General features: G+C 37.4%; 1 protein-coding gene across 2 annotated transcripts in view; it reads right to left on the bottom strand.

Moving 5' to 3' along the window:
- Positions 1–4,853: 4,853 nt before the first annotated feature.
- Positions 4,854–20,050, bottom strand: part of STX7 (syntaxin 7) — a 55,068-nt gene continuing 39,871 nt past the window's right edge. The window contains exons 4-10 of one of the 2 annotated variants that reach the window (XM_011962155.1): positions 19,066–19,159; positions 18,249–18,386; positions 17,378–17,430; positions 16,758–16,854; positions 15,217–15,289; positions 10,903–10,985; positions 4,854–7,809 (exon numbers count right to left, since the gene is read on the bottom strand). In XM_011962155.1, coding sequence (XP_011817545.1) covers positions 7,717–7,809; positions 10,903–10,985; positions 15,217–15,289; positions 16,758–16,854; positions 17,378–17,430; positions 18,249–18,386; positions 19,066–19,159 — 631 coding nt within the window. In that variant the 3' untranslated portion in view covers positions 4,854–7,716. Of the gene's footprint in view, positions 7,810–8,586; positions 8,786–10,902; positions 10,986–15,216; positions 15,290–16,757; positions 16,855–17,377; positions 17,431–18,248; positions 18,387–19,065; positions 19,160–20,050 lie in introns of those variants that run through there. The other variant, XM_011962157.1, reaches the window with a different exon arrangement.

Below are 20,050 nucleotides of genomic sequence, written 5' to 3'. Positions count from 1 at the left end.
AAGAAAAATGGACAGAGTCGACTTCATCAAAATTAAACACTTCTGCTCTGTGAAAGGCCCAGAAAAGAGAAATGAAAAGACATGCTACTGACTGGGAGGAAATATTTGCAAATCACACATCCAACAAAGGACTAGTATCTAGAAAAAAAATACACACACAGACACACGGATACACACACACATTATTTAAAAGCCCTCAAAACTCAACAGAAAAAATTCCAATTAGAAAGAAAAGACAAGAAGAAACATGTCATAAAGAAGAGATAGAGGTGACAAATAAGCATATGAAACAAAGATGCTCAACATCATTGCCATTAGCGCAGGGTAAATGGCAAATCAAAACTGCAATGAGCTGTCACTATACACCTATCAGAATGACTAAAATAAAAAGTAGAGATACCACCAAATGCTGAAAAGGACATGAAGCAACTGGATCACTCATACACCACTGGTGGGTATATAAAATAGTACAGCTACGCTATATAAGTTTGGCAATTTCTTAAAAACTAAACATTCAACTACTATATGCCCCAACTACTATATAACTGCTGGGCATCTGACCCTGAAAACTAGATTATGTTCACACAAAAACTTGTACACACGTTTATAGCAACTTTATTTATAGTAGTCAAAAACTGGCCCAATGTCTCTCAGCAGGTGAACAGTTAAACAAACGGTGGTACTTCCAGGCTATGGGATTCTATTCACACTAAAAAGTACCTGTCAATAGACTTGATACACACAATAAGCTGGATTAATCTCCGGAAAATCATGCTAAATGAAAAAAAGCCAATCCCAAAAGGTTACATATTATGATTCCAGTTATACAGCTTTATAGAAATGAAAAAAAAAAAAAACAAAAGAACAAAAAAACTATAAAAATGGAGAACAGAGTAAGGTTGCTAAGGGTTAAGAAGGGAGTAGGGATGGGAGTGAAGTGGGTATGGTCATCAAAGGCAAGATGAGGGATCTCTGTGCTAGAAGTTCTGTGTGGAAACGTTCTCTACCTTAGCTATACCAGTGTCAATATCCTGGGTATGATATTGTACAACAGTTCCGAAAGATGTTCACTGTGTGGGAAAAGGTACACGAAAGAGGTCTCTGTATTATTTCTTTACTTCTTTTCTTTTTTTCTTTTTTTTTTTTTTTTGAGATAGAGTCTCGCTCTGTTGCTCAGGCTGGAGTGCAGTGGCGCGATCTCTGCTCACTGCAACCCACGCCTCCCGGGTTCAAGTGATTCTCCTGCCTCAGCCTCCTAAGTAGCTGGGATTATAGGCGTGTGCCACCGTGCCCAGCTAATTTTTTGTATTTTTAGTAGAGATGGGGTTTCACAGTGTTAGCCAGGATGGTCTCGATCTCCTGATGTCGTGATCCACCCGCCTCAGCCTCCCAAAGTGCTGGGATTACAAGTGTGAGCCACAGCATCCAGCAGGTCTCTGTATTATTTCTTACAACAGCATGTGAATCCAGTTTTCAAAAGTTTAGTTAAAAATACTAGCATTATACATATTTTACACTTTATAAAGAATGGGATCTTTATTTCAAATGTCCATACCATTCCAAAGGAAAGTATTAGTCACATACTCCATTCTAGATTTAAAGAAAATTTAAAACAGCATAGAAAATTTCTGAATGACTAAGAAAAATGTTTGACTGCCGATCAGGAAAAGACATAAAGACAATAGTGTAGCCCTAATTTTGAACAAAAAATGTTTGTGTATTGCCTCCAAGATAGAACCAACGTGAATTTCTTGAACAAGAAATGTTTATTTATTGCCTCCAAGACAGAACTAACATGAATGATATATAAGTAAGGTTATCTTACTTATTAGCAAATTTTGGTATATACCCCACTATAAAATAGTACTTAAATGTTAAAACTATGATAACCTTCATGAGGCTGAACATTAAATGTGGCCCTGGAAAGAGGTTGGATGTGGTGAGGCACATTGAAAATGCCTCAAAATGAACTCAAAATGACCACAGCACCTAGGTTTGAAATAAGAATAAAATAAAATATAATATTCCCCATTAAAATCTTGTTTTATTTTTAAAATCATTACTGACAGAAGGATCAGCTTTGATCTGAGAGCTTTTTACCATCTAGTTTTTAGCTATACAAGTTATTAAAAAAGCAAAAGCTTGTATCTTACTTGGATTAAAAACCTAATTTCTAGAAAATAGGTTCTTTTCTTTCTGTTCGGAGTTTAATATTTCAGATCTCCCATTAAACAACCGATTAAAAAACTTTCAGAGGGCATTAGAAAGTGAAATTAGGTATCAGAAAAATCTTAGTCTAGGCTAAATAACTGTATTTATAAGTTTTCTACCAATGCTATTAGGTGTTGGACTTAGTAACTACTGTCTAACGATACTTACAGTAAACACTTAAAAATCTGTACTTTGGGTTGGCCAAAGTGGGAATTAATGCCCTTTCAAGTTTATTTAAAGATTCAGTTCAGTTCTAGAAAACTCCCTCTCCAACAAGTAGAGGTGTTGTGCGTGTAACGACTGCACAGGAAATCTGGTTTTGCCTTCCACCACTTACATTTTAAGCATAGATGCCATCACTACATAAAACCTACGGGAATCCCACTCTGAGTAATTAAGTGACCAACCTCTTAAAAACTTGCCAGAAGCAACAGTGTCTATAAAAACCTATTTAGTGCGTTATGTAGCTCTATTTCTGCATTTAAAATTAGGATTTGGAGAAAAATATTATGTAATATTCATATTAGCCAAATGATTACCAAAACAAAGAAATAAAATTGGTGTATTGATATGGTATTTAAATTATGAGAAAATGCTCCAATAGGAGGATTTTATCTTTATTCCTATTTGATTTAGAAGACAAAGATTTGTCAAGGGACGGGGTAGGGTTAAATTAAAAACATTTTAAGATACGTTTCTTATATGGAGCATACTTACTGTTCTTGCTTTGAGTGCATTCTGATGAAATACAGATTCCAAATTCCCTTTGGCTCTCACCCTTCTGTCTAGTGCTTTGCCCTCTATTTGGGGCAGTAATTCTATACATATCCTGTAAATGTCTGTCCTGATGATTAGGATGCCCAAGCTCTGAATCCAACTGCTGCCACCAAGAGAACGGCTCCTTTTTGGAGCCTTTACACACAGATCATCACTCAAATCAGTAGTTTCTCTTTAGAAAACTAGTAATTTTCTGGTAGTCTGTCAATTAAGAAAAGAAAATGAAATTCGGTTACTTAGTAAGGAAAACTGGATAAACAGGAGGCTGGTCCAAAGGGAGATTCATACTTAGACATTTCCTTTCTTCCTTGCCTCCTTCCTTTCACACAGATATTTCCCTTCTTTTAACACACCAAGTGCTTTTCATATGCCAAATAACAAAACGCGAACTCCCTGAGGACAGGAAGCTTATTCTTTTGGTTCACTCTTAGAACACCCTGTGCCCACGCATTTGGTAGCCCGGCAAAACACTGGCCCCAAATAAGTGCCAAATTAAGTATTTATTAAGGAACTACTATAGGAGGGAAGGAAGAAGGGAAGGAAGGAAACTGTGTTAAGTCTTGGGGCCCCAGAAGCTTAGTATACGTATTTTTTATTTTGGTTGGAAAAAAATGACTTGCTTACCATCTAGAGCCAATGCTTCTACATTTGTCCATCAAATAATCTTTAATGAAAGTGAAGAAAATTCTGAGGCTTCCACTTCATGTGGTTTGAACTGTACATCTCAGTGCTCATTTCACAATTATTGCTCTGACAACTCATTGCTCTTTCTAGAATGTCCTCTGCAGTGCAGGTAGACCAGAAGCCGCACTTCCCACAAACTCCTGTCTCTGGTTCTAAGTTAGAGTTGACCAGTGATAGGCATTTCCAGGAGAAAAGGAGAGACCATCTTTCCTCAGAGGCCACTGCAGGCAGAAGTGTAGGCAGGCAGCGGACATGAGTTTCACAGCAGTTTCAAAATCTCTTGCAAGTCACTGGCTTAACAGCTGACAGCTGGGGACAGCTCCCTGAGACACACTGTCAGTGCTGCATGCCAAGACAGCACAGCCTTCTGGATGTTCTCAAGAGTCAAAGCAGTGCCTGAGCCAGCTCCTGAGATCCACCCACTTTGCAGCTGCAGACACCTCCCTCGCCCACCATTTTGATGTCTAGTTCCCTATGTTAAAACACTTTATACTTATAATCCATCAAGTGGTTTCTTTTTTTCTAACTGAATTGTTAAAATATGCAAAATTCACATTAAAGAAGAAGGTTTCCTACCTATCTTGTGATCTCAGTGAATGAGATGCTGCTTCATCCAATCTACTGACTTTGGAAAATCCAGCTGAAATGAGGAAAGATAATCGTGCATGTCTGGCAACCAAGTAATTTCTTGTCCTATCTCTCACGTCACAGTATTTTGATGACACAAATTCCTAAATACTCAGAAAAAATGGTTTTTATCTTAATTGATTTATAAATTATGTTAGGGTAGCTGTTAAACAGATACTTTTGTCAAAGAAGCAGTATATTGTAACACTTTCAGGCTCCATTGGCTTAAAATTTGATTTCTTTGCTGATGAGTCAAACTGTTCAAATGTTATGGAGGACTAAAAAGGCCTGGGATTCACAGGTTTATTTTTTGTTTTAACTGAATCATGAAAATACAAAACTTTTTTTTTTTCCAGGAAAGACAGATGTTATTTACCACCAACGAATTTTTATCATATTTAAATGAACTTGAAAATGTCATTCAACTCAAATCCCTCAATCAATTTACTTCAACCCATCCTGAAACTTTATAGTACAGCAAACCAGCCATGTGAAAGTAATAAATTCAATTTTGACTTTCAAAAAAAATAAATGCTGAATAAGTTACCTTGTGAACCTTAGCTATTAAGGTGGACAATGACTTTATTTTCTTTACATAAGTTTTATATTTTATTATGACATTCATTTTTCTACATGAAGACACAAAAATTATACCAACTACATAAACTGCTTTGTACTTTCCTTGCTAAACCACAGATGTATTTCAAGGAAAGAGGGGCCTTTAAAGGCACTTATTTATCATTGTAGGTGTGTCTAAAAAATTGATATTCAAAAACACAACATTTTTGTGTACAAAATTTTACGATTTTTAACAAAAGCAGTGAAGACACTAAACGACCCAGTGGCGACCTCTTCAAAGTGCAGTGTCCTTGGTCACCGATGCAGATGCTACTGTGGCAGCCAGCGTGCTCAGAGGGTCCAACTCCAGACACTGCATCCACGGCTGTCCTAGACTGAGCTGTACTTGTAAAAGAGATGGTCCCAAGTCTACTAAAAAAACAAGCTACTCTATATCAATATGACATCACTCTTTTACCATCAATCATATTGCAAGACCATAGTATTTAACGACGAATACAACAGCCAAATACTTAATGCCACACTGTCATTCAATGTACCTGGCTGGTTAATATCAATCTGTGTTTGAGAATTTCTTTTGAGCACACAAAAACAAATGTATAGTCACTTGAGGAGGAAATTCTTCAGTTTGACTCAAATGGACTCACCATGCCGTCAGTTATGAAAACAACTCTAATCTTATTCTCCACAGGGCAACCTTCACTTTTCACAGCAATTCTAAAACTGACCTACAGAAAAATTCAAATTTTTTTTTTTTAATTTGGCTACCATACTATGTTTCTTATTTAATTTTTTTCTAATCAATACTACTCTTATGTTCCAAATATTCTGTGGGAAGTTTTTCCCTCAAAATTAATGTTTCTTAAAAGAATTGAAACCACTAAAGTTCCTGTTTAAACCACTGATCACTGCCCCAGTTAAAATAATAATAATTTAAAATGACTACACTTCAAATAAAGGTAATAAAATCATGCCCCCCCCCAATTTTAAGTGCTTTTGTTGTTACTGGGTACTCACTGTGAAATGAATAGAAGTAAATGTACTTGACCTGTATGAAAATAAACATTTTATCAAGTACAGCGAAAAAACTGAACTGATGGTGAAAGTCATGGGGCCGGGACTTTAAAACAGCAGTAAGATGCTGGCTGATCACCAGAAACCTCACGTGCCTCTGTGCACTTGAAGACCACGTTAGAGCAGGCCTGGTGGGCTGGCCAGGCCTCAGAACAGGTGCTGTTTGTGTGAATTCTCCTCCCTGCATTGTCCATTCTGTTCTAGAGTGGTCTGATTCTGGCAACAGGAGTCTCTGAGTTCCAATCACTTACTCACAAAAGAGTTTTCTATAATCCCTTTTGTGGAAAAAAATGGAGTTTTTCTGACATGCAAAGAAACTTCTATCAGTCTGACAAAGTAGGTAAAATCGGTGACACCCTAAAATAAAAACCTGGAGTGAACTGGTGCTCCAGAAAGATGGTGAATGGCCACAGTGCATGTGGTGACGTCTCCATGCTGAGGTTTCAGGCAGCACAGCACTAAGTATCAGGTGACCTGTGGTCCCACCAGAGCATAATTCTCATGAAATAGGCCTAACTAGATACCTTTTAACTCATCTTTATTTTGGTTGCAAAGATATGGTTTACTTAGCTACTTACTATTTGTTCCCATTTGAAGTCTCAGAGCTTGCTAAGTTAAGCACTGCCTTCAGTACTGAACTGCTATACAAGAACATTATAAAATACAAAGCATAAACTAAGATAATCCTCTTTACAGAATTCAGATTAGTGCATTAAAACAACATTGATTTCAAAAGGGAAGTGAGATAACTGGCAAACACCCAATTGCTTTTCTAATGAAGGATGGCACAAAAGGTAAACACTAAATTTTAAGTGTCGGGCGCGCAAAAACAGTTAATTGTGGGAAAGTTACTTTCCAAAAGTAATTTGGACCTAAAAATAGTAGCCATTATTCTATAAGACATAAGAGAAGGTAAATAATGGCCCACAAAACCAGATGATACGGTTAAGATAACTAGTTTAGTGGAATAACAAACTGGGATCTTTAGAATCCAAACACGATAGGAATTGGTATTGGTTTTTCATACTCTTCTTCCAAATGATGTTAAACATTTATAGTAACTACACTTTCCCCAGTAAACATCAGACTTAAATAGGCCATATGCAAAAACAACCTAAAGTATTCCTTAGTAATTTTACTAGGCAATCTACAGCAAAAGCTTAATATATACATAGAAGGAGTATCAAATAAACTAGAAAAGTATTCACCGACTTCAGAGTAAAAAGGATCTTAAAAGAAAATCAACAAAAAAATGAAAGACACTTTGTGCTGTTGTGAACCAGAAAAATACACCCCATGAATAGACCTTAATTATTTTACATTATTGGGAATATTTTCCCTGCTGAAGCAAATCAAAATTAAATTTGAAAATTTTAACTGAAGTAACACAAATCTAGGTGTGTCACAGTGACGGAGATGCAGACAGAATGCACACACCTTTAAATTTACAAATTCCCAAAACTAAGTCAAGCAGGGTAAATAAATTACAAATGAAAGGCATATGCAATGTGGGCAAAAACTTAACAACTATTAAATTGAAGAACATGGCAGTTATGTCAGCAGTGATATTTAGAAAATCTTTCAGTATTAGAAAATATCAGATTTAATCCACAGGAACCACCCCAACCTCCCAATAAAAATAACAAAGTATGGGAACCATCCTTTATATAATAGCTTTAAAATAATAATTTAAAAAAACATGATTACAGGAACCTTCCTACATAATTTAGACAATGTAGTGCAACAGCGTGCTCCTTCATAACTTCAGCGGTTCAGTCCCCATATGATGAGACCAATGATCACAGCTCCAATGACAAGAATAAGAATGATGATGCACAGGGTTTTTCTGGATTTGCGCTGCAGATGCAAAAACAAAAAAACATGTTTACAGATTTAGTGGAGTATCTCCATAGCAACTAAAAATAATTTGGTTCATTTCTAGAGTAAAATCAGTAGTAGTATATTGCCCTCAAATTTTTGACTGCGTTTTTTGTTTCTCAAAAATCGCTTTAATATATATGGCAATATTCTTTCAAAAAAATTTATTGAACTAATGCTACAATTAAGGGAGCAATTTTTCAACTTTCATTGGTAATTTTTCTAAGGGTGTGGCTGAGCTTAAGAAAGAAGACACCACGAATAAGTTACTGACTTAAGAGACTGAGGTTACCTATGTATGAAAACAGAACAGCTTAAGAGCTTCAACATTCTTTACCTTTTATTACAGTTTTTCTTAAAAATGAGTTCTCTGAAGATATCAGTAAGTATAAATTGGCAACTTTTCTTCACATGTATTTCTTTCTTTCTTTTTCCTTTTTTTTGAGACAGAGTCTTACTCTGTTGCCCAGGCTGGAGTACAGTGGCACAATCTCGGCTCACTGGAATCTCCACCTCCCAGGTTCAGTTGATTATCCTGCCTCAGCCTCCCAAGTAGCTGGGATTACAGGCGCCTGCCACCACACCCAGACAATTTTTTTTTTAATTTTTAGTAGAGACGGAGTTTCACCATGTTGACCAGGATGGTCTCGATCACCTGACCTCGTGATCCGCCCACCTCAGCCTCCCACAGTGCTGGGATTACAAGCCTGAGACACCGTGCCCAGCCCCTCACACATATATCTTGTTTCCACATATTTCTTTGATATTAATGGGAAACTACATTCAAAATCTCAACAAACAAGTAAAAACCACAGAGCAAATAAAATCATAATGCTGTCACTGAAAACCGAATCGTTAAGAATTTTCTTTCATTCTTCATTCCTGGTCCAGTTGTAGATTTCTGTATTTCTTTAATGGCGTTTGTATCTCACATCAACATGCAGGAATCCTTTTTCTTACAAAGTAGAAAAATTTGTAAATTTACTTTGTGTCAAGTAGAAGTACCAAAATATTTATAAAAAGATACATTTCTGAGTCTGAAATTACCCTGAACACCATAGTTTGAATATTCCACATATTCATCTAATTTTTCCAGTGAATACTCCTCATGTATCAAACACAATTTCTCTAAAATTTCAATATCATGCATAAATATTGTTCCCAGACTCCACTTGGTTACCACAAACACACGTTTAATGTACTTGTGAGTCATCACGGGTATCCCACAATGGTGTACTTGATGCCTGGGGTACTTCCTTAGTGTGGGGTAATGAGACTCTGGGGCAATGTGGTGATAAGCGAATGTATCACCTTCGTATCAAGACTTCCAAACAGAACTATTGGAAAGCTGCCTCTTTTCTCATTACTTGTGCTGCTTAGCCATCTCGTCCCCCTTTGGGAGCTGGGGTAATGAAGCCTGGGGGCAGCTTCCAGTCCCAGGGTGTAGCTTGGGACATGTGCTTTTTCCTGTAGGCTTGGCCTTCCACAAGGAAGAGAAAGAGTAAAACTTGGCAATATATCCACATTCCCCCCAAATCCAAAAGCAAAATAAAATACCACGTGAACCTAGTCATTGATGGATCCTGTTAAGTTTCGGCAGTTATATGCTAACAGCTCCGTAAGACTTCTGGCATTTGCAGATCTGTGTGTGTGTGTTTGTGTGTGTGTGTGTGTGTGTGTGTGTGTGTCTGTGTGTGTGTGTTTTCAATTATTCATGAGGAATACCTAAAGTCCATGACACAGTGATATAGTGATACTAATTCCACTGAGCTGCGTATCTGAATGATATGCACAAAGACAATAAACAGGAGTGACTGTCGGTAAATACCACTGGTTGTAACTCAGCAAACTCCATACAGCTTCATTATTATTTACTTATCACTGAATATGCAGTAATTTGTCCAGTAAAAGATGGACTGTGAAATGAAAGGCAACTTCTAAGGTTAGTGAGAAAAGCAAAAAGCAATTGAAAATGTCTGAGAAGGTGACAATATCTTAGATAGTTTATAAGAAGTTAACAGCGGCTGGGCATGGTGGCTCCCATCTGTAAAGTCAGCACTTTGGGAGACTGAGATGGGTGGATTGCTTGAGCCCAGGAGTTCCAGACCAGCCTGGGCAACACAGCAAAACTCTATCTCTACAAAAAATACAAAAATTAGCCAGGCGTGGGGGTACACGCTACTCGGGAGGCTGAGGCAGGAGGATGTCTTCAGCCCAGACGGCAGCGGTGGCAGTGAGGCGAGATGACACCACTGCACTCCAGTCTGGGCATCAGAGCCAGACTCTGTGTCAAAAAAAAAAGTTAATAAGGCAAAAAAACCCGATAATTATGAATGACAGCAAGAACGGAATGGAGTTTTAAAAAGGAAATCAAATGCTACATGGTATTTAGGGGTTTCCAAAGAGCCTGGCCTTATCCATGCTGAACATCAAAGGTCTGCATATTGTATGATGTATTAATAGTTGATAGTTCTAATATTTGTATAGTACTTGACACATAATTTATATTTGACACATGCATGTGGGCTCCCCATATTAACCCGACTCAAGAAATAAATTCATTCCTGGTGAAGGGTCTGCTGCATGTGGACAGAATATATAATGAACAGTGACACTCCAAGATAATACGATTTCCACAAGACCTGAAACAATCTCTCTAGGACAAGGAAATTTACCTCTTTAGTCCAGAGAGTCAATGACAGAAAGAAAAAGTCAAAGGGAGCAGCAAGAAATGGAAGGAGGGGCCTATTACAAAAAGGTTTCTGAGTAGAAATGTCACAACGACATCAGAGATCCCCGGCCATCAGAAAAGCCTAGAATTGTCTCTGCAGCCCAAACACTAAACTTTCTCTCCCCGTGGGCCAACAATTCTGGTTCAACCCTGAGAAGAACAAAGGCTAAAACCAGTTCTAAACTGACTGGTATTATTTAAACAGACTTCTCTTCCATGGGATTTTAATTTTTAACATCTTCAGCCACTTTAAACCTAATCTTTCCCTGCTTCCCCAACACAAACACACACACACACATGAAAAGGCTAAGTTATAAGAAAATCAATCACAGTTAAATTACCTGATAATCTGCTGCCCTTGACAGCTGCTGATTTGCTTGCTGAACATGCACCTCTGCATTTTCCACATTGGCTTCTATGCTATCTGTAAAATAAAATACACACACACCAATGTGTTAAACATGTATTGATGCTGTAGTAACAAATCACTAGATTTCATTCAAGGTTTTTAAGATGGCTGTAAGAATTATAATATACACCTATACTATTTTTCAGGTGATCCAAACAATACACAAACATTTGTAGAACAGAACCTTGATCATTTTCAGTACAGAGCAACTCTGGCTCTACCTGGCAACCCCTGAAAAGTATTGTCACCCTGACATTATCAAATCAGTGTCAGCACAAGGGATGTCTCAGTGTCAAACTTCACAGCTTGTTCCATGTCAAGACCAATGCACAAAAGATCAACTCTCTTCTTTCTACTGCTGAAGATTTTGTTCATCATGATAAAAACTGGTACCTTGACCTTTCAAAGAATATTATCTCCTCAGAGGGAAACAAACAGAAAAACCCAAATGCTACAACTTGATCCCTCACTCATTATGTTAGTCATTAATGTTTCTCAATTTCTTTTCCCTTTATGTCTTTGTAAATGGAGTGTACTTTAAGTTATTGGAGCATAATACCTACGCTCTACCTAGTTTGTGTTCTATAACGGCCAACTCAGTAGCAAGCATGTGACAATATTTATTTAGGGTAAATACAGAGTGCTGAAAACCATTTACTCTGTGGTCATCAACATACTTCTGTGCTAAAATCTAGCCCTCACCAAGGGCCCATGCAGGCTTCTCAAATGGTGGCAGTTTTTCTTCCCACCCTCCAGGGGCCTGGAGGTGGAACGGGTGTCATTTTGAAGCATGAGACCCTCATCTCTTCCTCCCTACCAACTCTCAACTTTAAAGCTCATGCTATCAAACTCAGCCAACCCTCCTTGTTGCAGACATCTATAAATTGCATGGCCTTTTCTTCTCATTCCTTGAATATTTTAGCCTCTGACTCACTGATGTTCTCTCAACTACTTCTCTTATACATACTGGTGACTTCAAGATCCAACTGGTGAGCCTTCTAACACCCCGGCCTCTCAGTTCACTGACCATACTTTTTCCAAAGACGAACACCTTTCCTCATCCACCTATTTCCATGGTTACATCCCAAATGCTGACATTCCAATAACTGCAGTTGTTCCATAATCTCAATTTGAAGGGTCTGATCACCACCTTCTATCTCTAGAGCTCACTCCTTCTAATTCCCTGGCTCCAACAATTTTCAACTTTCATTGATCCTACCACTTTTTCACTGTCCCTGTCCTCACTTCCCTCCTTACCCTAGCCTTACAGTCCTTGGACAATCACTTAGCCTCAGCTTACACTCACCCCCAGCTCCTTGCCCCTCCACTTTAGTCATATGACAAAACCCCAACCAGTACCCATGCAGGTGATAATGGAAGTAAAAGGGATTAACCATGTTTCACTTTAAAGTCATGACTACCCAGCAGGTCTACTTCATTTCCCTGATTCCTGAAAGACTATGTCATACTTTCTCTTCTCTCCTCAAGCTTCTCAAGCCTCCTCCGGCATGATCATTCTCAGCCCATGACCTTGATTTCTAGTTCTCTGAGGCAACAGGAACCATCAGAAGACATTTCCACACGTTTTCATGACCCGATCTACATGCAATATCTGTGTGCCCTGACAACTTTCTTGTCGCCAAGAACTATCATACCCCGAGCAAGAGCCAACTTTTCCACTTGTGCATTTTATCACATTTCCCATCATTTAACTCAAAAACCTCAGTCCAGCAAACTCCCTCCCTCTCTTACTTATCATCAATATTTCTTCCCTGGTAGATCACCTACATCAATCCTACCTTACAAACAAGCAAACCAAAAACCTCTCGTTTACTCCACATCCATTTTTGCAGCTATGCCTGCATTCTCTGTTTCACTTTCCCTCTTTACTCCTCGAAAGAGTCATCTATACTTGGTATCCACCACTGTTCTCCTCCCATTCTCTCTTGGGCCTACTTTTATCATGCTTTCACCTACACTATTTCACCAACGCAGCTCTTACTGAGGTCACCTATCCCTACACATTGTTAAATCCAGTAGTCAAATCTTAATCCTCATTTTACTTGACCTGACACAGCAGCATTTGAAACAGCTGACCAGCCATTGTTCTTGAAGCACTTTTTTTCCCTTCCCTTCTAGGATGATACATTCATTTGGATTTCCTCCACATCATTGGCTATTCTTTAGTCTTTTTTATTTGTTCTCCTTCAGTTGTCTGGGCTCTAAATCAGAGGTTAGGAAGCTTTGTCTGCAAAGAGCCAGAGAATGAATAAGCTTTGTGGGCTGTATGACCTCTGTTACAAGTATTCAACTATGCCTTCACTGTGCAAAAGCAAACATAAACAATACATAAATGAATACGTGTAGTTTGAAGACACTGTTCTAAACATTTAGAGGATCCACGGCTAAGTTCTCAGACCTCTTCTATTCTCTATCCAGGCTTAATTCCTGGATTATCTCACCCAATCTTGTGGTGTTAAATACTATGTGTACACAGATCACTCCTAAATTTAGATTCCCTGCCCAGACTTCTCCCCTGAACTCCATATTCACTTTAATAATGTCTAGAAAACCTTCACTGGGTGTAAAGGGGCACCTCAAACTTAACATATTCAAAAATGACTGATTTATACCCATCTAAGCCTGTTCCATTTACAGATTTCCCCATCTCAGAAAACAGTAACTCCACCATCATAGTGGGCCAAGCTAAAACCTCAGCATCACCCTCAAATTAACTCTTTCTTTCACACTCATACCCAGGCAGTCAGTAAATCTTTTTGGCTCTCCACTTAAAAATTATCTGAAATCCATTAATTTCTCACCATCCCTCTAGTTCCATCCTGATCCAAGCCAACAAGATTGTGCATCTGGATGACTGCAATAGCTTTTTAGGTGATCTCCTTGCTTTTGGTCTTTTTCCAGCAGCCAAGTGAGTCTTCTGAAACCTAAGCAGGGTTATAGCACTCCTCTGCTCAAATCCTCCTTGGCTTCTCATTCATTTGTAAAACCTGAAGTCTTTACATCGGCTCAGGGTCCTAAATGATGGCATCCCCTGCCCTTGGACATGATCTCCATCTCCTTCTTGCTCATTAAAAATGTCAGCTACACTTCTACCTCAAGGCCTTTGTACCTGCAGTTCTCTCTGCCTGGAACACTTTCTCTTACTTACTCCCTTACATATACTAAGGCTTCACTAAAATGTCACCTATCAGTAAGGTCATACCTGACTACCCTGTGTCAAGCAGCAACAATTTCCACCCCAGCAGTCCCATCCCTCTACCCTGGCCTTATTTTCTCCATCACTTATCACTATTTACTTGCTTTTCTCACCTTTTTAAAAAATTATCTTTCCTCCTATTATAAGACCAATTGAGATAGGGTATTTTATCTGTTATCTAATTTCAGCTGAATCCCCAATGCCTAGATTTGTGTCTGGACATAGTAGCCACTCAACGTATTTTGGATGATGAAAAAATTAGTTTTTGAAATTTTACCTGTGATCTAATGGGGATACAGAAGAGGGTAAGAATAGATAAAAAATAGTTACACTGAAGTAAAGATGCAAATATTTCAGTTGGACCAAATTCAGAAAATAAACTACAAGCATCTTTAGACATACCAATAGATAGCTCCAGATTTCAAGATGGTCAGGATCCTGATGAATGCTAACAACTACCCCCTAATTGAAATGCTATTACATTCAATATTTAAGGTATTCTTAGCAACTTAAAAAAAAAATCACTTCTAAAAAGAATTGCTAAATTCTATGTAATACTACTAAATTCATCTACCAAAAAGCTATTAAAATGAATGACTAGGCAAACGGCTATCTATTCCCTAATACCTAAAAGACAAGATGTCACGCACAGTTACATATACCACAAGTTTCCCCAAAAGTGCTTAGCATGATGACAATTAAATTGGAGTAAGACTAAAATCGGAGGCCCTGGAAATAAGCTGGAATAATGTTTCATGGTGCCTTCCATGGTCTTGGCAGCAGTAGGCCCTGATTAAATTTGGGCTTCTGAAATAAATCAAGCTCGTTATTTCAACCAGCAGGAGTCAAAAATGAGATCTGTTTTAGATAATGCCAAGGGTGATGCTTACTGTGTTTTATAGACATGCTTTTGGTTCCAGGGAAACCAAAAAAGGGATGGAAAATGGTTACTCTTGTGTGAGAAAGTTACAGCAGGTAAACTGCATGTAGCTTGCTCTCACCTCCAAAATCTAAGTCGGCAGGTCTTACCTATTACATCTCCTTGTTCATGAATCATCATTCCCAAATCTTTAAATATTTCATTAATATCCATAATATCAGCCTAAGAGAAGAAGGCATATATTATTATAATTAGAAATTCAGTCCCCATTCCACAAAAGAGGAAAAATTGTAAAAACCCAAACCACTACTCACACATGGGTGAGCATGTATCTATAATACATAAATATAATACATAAACTTTGGAAATATCAGGAAAATATTTGACAATAATTAAGAGGAATTTGAACAATAGCCACCAGCTCTCTAAAATAAGTTTGTGGCATTAAAAATACCAAGTGAGTGAGGCAGGATGGAAATAAAGGATCTATAATAGAGAAGAGCCATGGATTCCTGAGTTCATTTTATACAATCCGATAGTTTTGTTACCACAAGCAGTATCTACTTACAAGGGTATAAAATATTCTTGGCATGTATTTCTAGTAAAAATTTACATATCAATTTGACAATTTAAAATAAGAAAACACTAGATGTAAATTTAAAGTCTCACATTAATAATTTGAACATGCAACGGATTAGTGAAATGTCACTACTGAATAAAAAAGTTATAAATTTAGTGAATAAAGAAAATATAAATTTACTTTTCTTCAATGACACAATTAACTACTTCATAAAGTTTTTATAAGGACTAAATTAGATAATTAACATAAAGAATTCATCCCACAGTGCCTGGCACATGGAAGGTCTTCAATAAATTGTAGCCATTATTAGCTATTATTAGCTTTCTTTCTAGGAACTAAGTAGGTTCCGTAAGAGCTATGACTTAATAAATCTTTTAGATCTCTTTGATGTCATAAACATAGTAAAGAGAAGTAGAATTCTTTGAAGGCTTTATAAAAGGTCTTACTCATGCATGTATGATGTGTATCATGTATCCTGGGAAGGCATCCAGACTCTCGGACAGACATTTATCTCTACACTGGTATTTTCTCAATACTAAGGTAGTCCATAGATGGCTTAATAGAATAATAATAATTTTTAAAAAGCTGCAGTAGGAGGGAGTATGTTCCCTCATCCTAGCACAAACAGTAAAGACAATATTATTTTTTTAAAAAAGGAATTATTCTAATTTATACATTACGAATGCTACCAAACTGATACATTAATTTTCTTTCTCTGGGCCAGACACGGTGGCTCACACCTATAATCCTAGTACTTCAGGAGGCTAAGGCAGGCAGATTACTTGAGACCAGGAGTTTGAGACCAACCTGGCCAACGTGGTGAAACCCTGTCTCTGCTAAAAGTACAAAAAATTAGCCGGGTGGGGTGGCACATGCCTGTAATCCCAGCTACTCAGGAAGCTGAGGCATGAGAATCGCTTGAATCTGGGAGATGGAGACTGCAGTGAGCCGACATCACACCATTGCACTCCAGTCTGGGCGACAGAGGGAGACTGTCTCAAAAAGAAAAAAAAAAAATTTCTCGTGCCCTCTCGCAGCATTACCTAAGCATTTTGAGAACAAACTCACTAAGAACAGAGCAGCAGCCCAAGTCTACAATGTAAGCCTTACTTCAAGTTGCCTGATAGAAGATTCTCTCTCATGAATAAGGCGGAGGTCATCCTCTGTAATTTCTTCATCCTGCACCTGCACTTGAGGTTGCGTTTGGCTAACAGGAAAAAATGAATGTGGAAAAAAACAAAGATTGGTATTCAAAACAATGAGATTCATTTCCTATTTAAGATATATTCATTAAATAGGACGTTTTACTCTTCAAAGTCACAGAACTACTCACTTAAAAAATTCTAAGAATATAACAGATACAGGAATAAAATTTTCTCCATTTTTCATTTCACTTATATCATTTTATCTAACATGAGTTTAGAGTTATTACTTAATTCTTGGGAGCTATATTTGTCAACTGGGTATTTCTTCTTAGCTGATTTAAACCTCCTATAAGGGAAAGTCCCTCATATAAGGGAAATATATTATTAATTAAGTCCATAAACATTTATTTGAAAAATTTTATATATTTTATGATAAATACATTATAATTAAAATTTTTTTCAAATTTACTCTGTTTTCAACATATAAACAACTTATATTGAAAGCTTTAATTCTGTTCCAAGGGCCTTAATGTATAAACTTTGAAAAATTACCTTTTGATCTGTAAAATGTTTTATATTTCTTACCTTTCCCAGGATACAAGATTCCTTTCTTTTGCGCTGTCCTCAGGAAAACCGCCCTGAATAATTTAGTAACAGGATGGAATGAGAAGTGGCAAAGAAAGCAAAAATGAGAAAAAATAAACAACACTCACATTTTCCCTAATAATCTAAACGATTTATGTACATGTCTCTGTGTGTGTGTGTGTGTGTGTTGTGTGTGTAGAGAGAGAAAGAAGTTCTTGTTCTAATTTTTCAGGTCAACTGCTTCAAGTAATAACATAATTGTAAGTAATTTTACATTCTAAGTAAACAAACACTAAACATTCTCAAGGGTCAAATAAGTATTATTTAGTAAGCTTAATGTAGTCTTGGAATCCATATGTTAATGAATAAGAAAACTCGTGATAGTTTGTAAGGGAATTTAAAATTAAATTAATTCAAAATTCTATTGTAAAGCTTCATTTATTTTCTCCAGGCTCATGTTCATTTTCAATATTCAGACAACATAGTTGCGCCATTCATCTCCATCATCTTGGTGTAATCCAGGAGGAAAGTGCTTTCTATACTAGCGTGTACACAAACAGAAAGCCTCCGTACCAAGATGATGTGAGACTACTACTGACGGTGTGATCCCTAATCTTTTTTGACAAAATACGTCTCTGTATTTTTATATACTCTGTAATCTTCTGTACAATGACACAGAAAAAAAACCACAGTAATGTATAATTATCATCTTCCCTAAAAATGGAGCAGAAAAGCATAAAAATGAATATTCAAGTGCTGATTTCCAAGATATTCACAGATCTTTACGACTTAAAAAATTATGCTACTATAGACTTTGATAGGACCCTTAGGAAGTAAGGGTCATTTCTAGAATGTCTTTTAAAATACTCACAGACACTCTGGAACTGGCTCTTACTCGAGCAACAAACTCTTTCTCTCGCTCAGCAGCTTGCCTCTGAACCTTTTGGAAGTTTGTCAGTGATGCTGTGAACTCTGCCACTAAGCGATCCTTCTGTATTTTCCTTTGACGCTAGAGGAAAGAGAAGAAAAAGCCAACTAGAATCTAGCTGTGAAGTAAAACAGTTTGCAGTAGTTGGTTCTTTATTTAATCCTGAAGTTTTCACTTGCTCCCCAGTTACAGGGCCTTACGGATTAACTCTCAACAACATTCTGATAGTATGTCAAATACTGAGCATATTTAACTGGAGGCAAAAGACCCATTATGCTGGATTTCTTACCTCAAGTTGTCATGCTGCTAAAAACTAGCTCATTATTTTGAGGTGATTTTAAAGTAATTCCTTTTCAGGCAAATAAAGCCTTATACTTTTAGCTAAGTAATAACTTCCATTAAATAAGCAGGGAAATAAATATGTGCCCCCAGGACACCTCACATCTTGAATGAGCCTGCATGTTCCACGCACTCAGCCCCGGAAGGCCAGGAAATAATTACTCAGGAAGCATTTTCTGAGAACTTACTTAATTATGGGTCAGGGCAAATGCATGGAAATAATTTTTGCTTTATTGAACCACAGGATACTACCTGAGCAATTAAATATAGTTTTGTGTTCTGTGAACTAATCTCAAACAGAATTATTTTTGATTTCCTTTCTAGCATAATTTCCTTTCTAGCATAACAGTTCAAAGATCCTACAACGTATTTGGTTTTTTTCACAATCAGTGCATCAACAATGTGTCTTAAAACTTGATACCTGTTCACTGGGGGTGGTGGGCAGAGATCCAAACTCTTTAATGTACTTATCTGTTTCTTTGGCAAGCTGGTTAGTATACTGTTGCTTCTGTTGCCTAAAGTGAGAAAACACGCATTACAACCAAAGGACTAATATACTTCTTTAAGCTACAACTCTGCCATTTGAATCAACACTGACAAAGAGTTGTACAAAAACTGCCTTTTCATAAACTGGCTCTCAACTTTCTCTATCAAAAAAATTTCATATCCTATTCTTTGATAAATATTGAGCAAATATTACATGTCAGGTTCTTCACTGACACAGGGTAGGTGAGCTTAGAGAAATCAGTATCAATGACCATTTAGAAACACAGATGACTCAAATCAGAGGGAACTTGAAGGAGAGACTGTTGGATGTCTGATCCTTTGTTTGAGATACTGGGGATGTGGCAACCCTTAATCTGCATCTCACACCTGGAAAGTCAGGTGAGCAAGAAAAGATTTGTTGCCTTAGACTTTGCCCAGTTCCCAGATCTAGTTATAACTGGCCTCTCTTATTTCTCTATGTGAATAGATGCTATTCTCTATATGCTATAGATACTTTAAAAAAAAAAAAAAAAAAAAAAAAGGTGGTGGTGGCCAGGCACACTGGCTCACACCTGTCATCCCAATACTTTGAGAGGCTGAGGCAGGTGGATCACTTGAGGCCAGGAGTTTGAGACCAACTTGGCCAACATGGCGAAACCCCATCTCTACCAAAAATAAAAAAAATTAGCCAGGTGCAGTGGTACATGCCTATAATCCCAGCTACTTGAGAGGCTGAGGCAGGAGAATCACTTAAACGTGAGAGGTGGAGGTTGCAGTGAGCTCAGATTGCACCACTGCACTTCAGTCTGAGCAACAGAGGAAAACCCTTGTCTCAAAAAATAAAAATAAAAATAAAAAGGAAAGAGACAATATTGATACAAATTTACTATTATTTAAGTTTGCGCTGGAAAAAATAATAG

This window comes from Colobus angolensis, unplaced genomic scaffold (assembly GCF_000951035.1).
Source record: "Colobus angolensis palliatus isolate OR3802 unplaced genomic scaffold, Cang.pa_1.0 Scaffold58, whole genome shotgun sequence".
NCBI lineage: Eukaryota > Metazoa > Chordata > Mammalia > Primates > Cercopithecidae > Colobus > Colobus angolensis.
This window is presented reverse-complemented; position numbering and strand designations above follow the sequence as displayed.